At 38.7% G+C, this 3,451-nt stretch overlaps 1 protein-coding gene across 1 annotated transcript in view; it reads left to right on the top strand.

Annotated features, from left to right (window-relative positions):
* The window catches only part of MYOM1 (myomesin 1), a 136,835-nt gene extending 133,716 nt beyond the window's left edge, over positions 1-3,119 (top strand). Inside the window, exons 37-38 of the mRNA XM_006920115.3 lie at positions 472-527; positions 2,826-3,119. Coding sequence (XP_006920177.2) covers positions 472-527; positions 2,826-3,119 — 350 coding nt within the window. The remainder of the gene's footprint in view (positions 1-471; positions 528-2,825) is intronic.
* The last annotated feature ends 332 nt before the right edge of the window (positions 3,120-3,451 follow it).

The following is a 3,451-nucleotide window of genomic DNA, read 5'->3' as shown; positions in this document are numbered from 1 at the left end:
AAGACTCAAAACTCATGTTTTCACAGTCCTACAGATTTCCCTGGTGTACAGCCTCCAATTATGCAACCTTTTTTAATCATAGGGAAGCTCATAAAAGAGGCCACACTGAGCTTGGAGGCTTTCTGTAGAGATCTGCTCCGCCTCCTCAAGCTGAGCCCCACTGAGCTGCAGAAGGGCCAGGGCTAAAAATAGCCATGAAGATTATAGGGCAAGTCTTGATCCAACAAAGCATTTTCAAGTTGATATTTTAAATACAGACAGAGACACCTGTGTACATGAAAAATGTGTGTGAAGGGTAAACATTCAGCATCACTGGATCATTTTTCCTTATTTTGCATATTGAAAACAGGTATAAAATAACTATAAAGGGAAGGAGACTAGATTGGAAAATTATACCCCTGGATGGTTTTGTGAGTGTGATTACTGATGCTCATCATTTTAGTGATTAACTGGAAATGCCTATGCTTTCAGATCGTGCCCGGGTACTGGGCGGTCTCCCCGATGTGGTCACCATCCAGGAGGGCAAGGTAAGCATAGAGCACTCCTATCCCTGCTCCTTCCAGACTGGGAATGGGTTCCAGCGCCTCCGACTTTGTTCCTTGTTTTAAGATACATCCCATTACCTTCATCTTATGCCATGGCTGCTTGTGCTGGACTTCAGAATGGCCAAATATAAGGTATAAACTGCAGTCACTTTTCAAGTCATCTTAATATTTTGGGCCAAGAGGCAGGATACAAGTTTGTCTGATGTGGGCACATGTAGAACACTTAGTGTTTTTCCATAGTTACCTTTAAAATCACGAGAAGAGGAAAATGTTTCAACATAACTATATGAAAAATGTAATTGAAGAAAGAAGCAACCTCTAACACCTACTGGAAAATCAATCCTGTTAAATACCTCACCTTTGAAGAGAAACATGCTGCTTCATGAATTTCTATAGACTATTTCAGTTGAAACTCAATTTCTTTCCATTTAGTTTTAAAATGGTGTTTCTTGACTCCATAATAATCTCTCTGAAAAGCAATGAATATAATTTCTAACCTGGATTCACTTTCTTCACCCCTATGTTTTGTTAAAACCAAGTTTAATATACCAGTCATAGGGATAGAGGTATTTGTAGTGGAATAAAACCTTTTCCCGCATCAAAATGGCAATAGAGACATATGATGAGTGACTGGAACTGGGGTGATAAAACAAGGCATATCTTTATTAAAGCCTTTAGATAAAGGCTTTAATGAGAGACGAGTTTCATCCAACTGCGCTTCTTTTTCATTATTCTTACTGAATTTTAGGAAGAAAGAAATGCAATAATGAAATTTAAAATGTGAAGTAAATTCAACAATGTTGGCCATTAGGGAAATGCAAATTAAACCACGATAAAATATTATAATACACCTATCAGAATTGCTAAAATAAAAAATATTGACAACAACAAATTCTGGTAAGTATGCAGAGAAACTGAATCACTCCTACATTGCTGGTAGAAATGTAAATCAAAATTGTCTAACTACTCGGGAAAACAGTTTGAAACATGCATTTACCATATGACCCAGCAATTGCACTCCTGGGCATTTATCATAGAGAAATTAAAACTTATATTCAAATAAAAACCTGTACACAAATGTTCATAGCAGCTTTATTCATAATAGTCCAAGACTGTTAACAGCCAAGATAACTCTTATAGATGTAAACATACCATGGCACACTACTCAATGATAAAAAAGGACAAACTATTGATACATAAAATAACTTGGATGAATCTGCAAAGAATTATGCTGAGTGAAAAAGGCAACCGCAGAAGGTTACATACTGTATGATGCTATTTATATAGTGTTTTTTGAAATTACAAAATTTGCAAACAAACAGAAAACAGATTAGTGGTTGCCAGGAGCTAGGAATGAGGTTGGGAGGTTGGGGTGGGTGGGGGAATGGGTGTGGTTATAAAAGCAACACATCCTCTATCCCTATGGTGGTGGTGGATACATGAACCTAGACAGGTTATGGAAGTGAATAGAAGTAAACATACATAACACAAATGAAACAAATAAAACTGGGGAAATCTAAATAAGATCAATGGATTGTACCAATACCGATGTACTTGTTGTGACATGCTATAGTTTTGTAAAATGTAACTATTGGGGAAACTGGATAAAGGGTACACAGGATCTCTGTATTGTTTTTTACAATTGTATATGAATCTACAATTATTGAAAAAAAATTTCAACCAAAATGTAAGGTAGAATAAAACTATAGGCCTAAACATTTCAGCACAGATGGAAATATAATAAAAGGTCAGGAAAATAGAAATACATTTTGGTAGAGCAACTGCAACAGATTGAATAGGGTTTGTGGGGAGAAATAAGATAAGGAAGATGGAATTTGAAAATTACTCACATTATCTGAAACAGCTGTTAGGATTCTGCTGCTGGGTTCTGTGATGCAATTGAAGTGCAAAAGTGAGCAGGTGGTGATTATGGCAATGAGGAAGTTTCTCTACTGAGACAGAGTCCAAAATGCCACATTAGAGCAAAAGGCGTTTATGTGTTTATGAAAACGAAAATGGAAATGGGAACTGGAAGCAAAGTCCGTGTGATTTTGATGATAAGCATTCCAGAACCTAGAGAGCCGAGGCCCTGAAGAAACCTACTCAAGTTTAATTTCAAACTATAAATCACACGGTTGCATACACGTAACAAGTTCAAACCCTGATCTGGGAGGTTTATATTCATCCTCTGTTGGGTCATTCCACACCACCAGGGGATTCTTGAAGTTGGATCGTTATATATGGTATCTCTCCTTCCCTCTCATAAAACTTGTTTTGCAGGCGCTTAATCTCACTTGCACCGTGTGGGGTGACCCAACTCCAGAGATCTCCTGGTTAAAGAATGAGAAGTCCCTCGCCTCAGATGACCACTGCAGCCTCAAGTTCGAAGCCGGCAAGACCGCCTACTTCACCCTCAGTGGGGTGACCACCTCTGACTCTGGCAAATATGGGCTGGTTGTGAAGAACAAGTACGGCTCGGAGACTAGTGACTTCACCATCAGTGTGTTCATCCCAGAGGAGGAGGCGAGGGTGGCCTCTGCAAAGCCCCAGAAAGGCAGTAAGCAGTCCAAGTGACCACAGGGAGGGCATTGAGGAGAGCTGCACTGGGCTGCCCTGTGCTACCTGTGTGCAAATGGTGTGGGTCAAGTGTAAGGAGTCTTCATGCTTTCTACTCCTTATTTTTGTTCCAGGTTGGGGAAGGGAAGGATTGTCAAATCTTTTATTCATACAAAAAAAAAGTACCAACTAGCATTTTAATAGTTTTTCTTTACAAGTTATGTGTTAAGAAAATACCATTGGTAGCACAAATATTAGGAAACAATTTTAAAGAAAAGACCAGAATAAAGTTAGAAAGAAGTTGAGTGATGATTAGGGAGCAAGAGAATGTGTTGCAGAACAGAGTTTGG

The sequence above is a fragment of the Pteropus alecto genome, unplaced genomic scaffold (assembly GCF_000325575.1).
Source record: "Pteropus alecto unplaced genomic scaffold, ASM32557v1 scaffold146, whole genome shotgun sequence".
Taxonomy (NCBI): domain Eukaryota; kingdom Metazoa; phylum Chordata; class Mammalia; order Chiroptera; family Pteropodidae; genus Pteropus; species Pteropus alecto.
The sequence above is the reverse complement of the archived record's forward strand: the minus strand, read 5'-3'. Positions and strand labels throughout refer to the sequence as shown.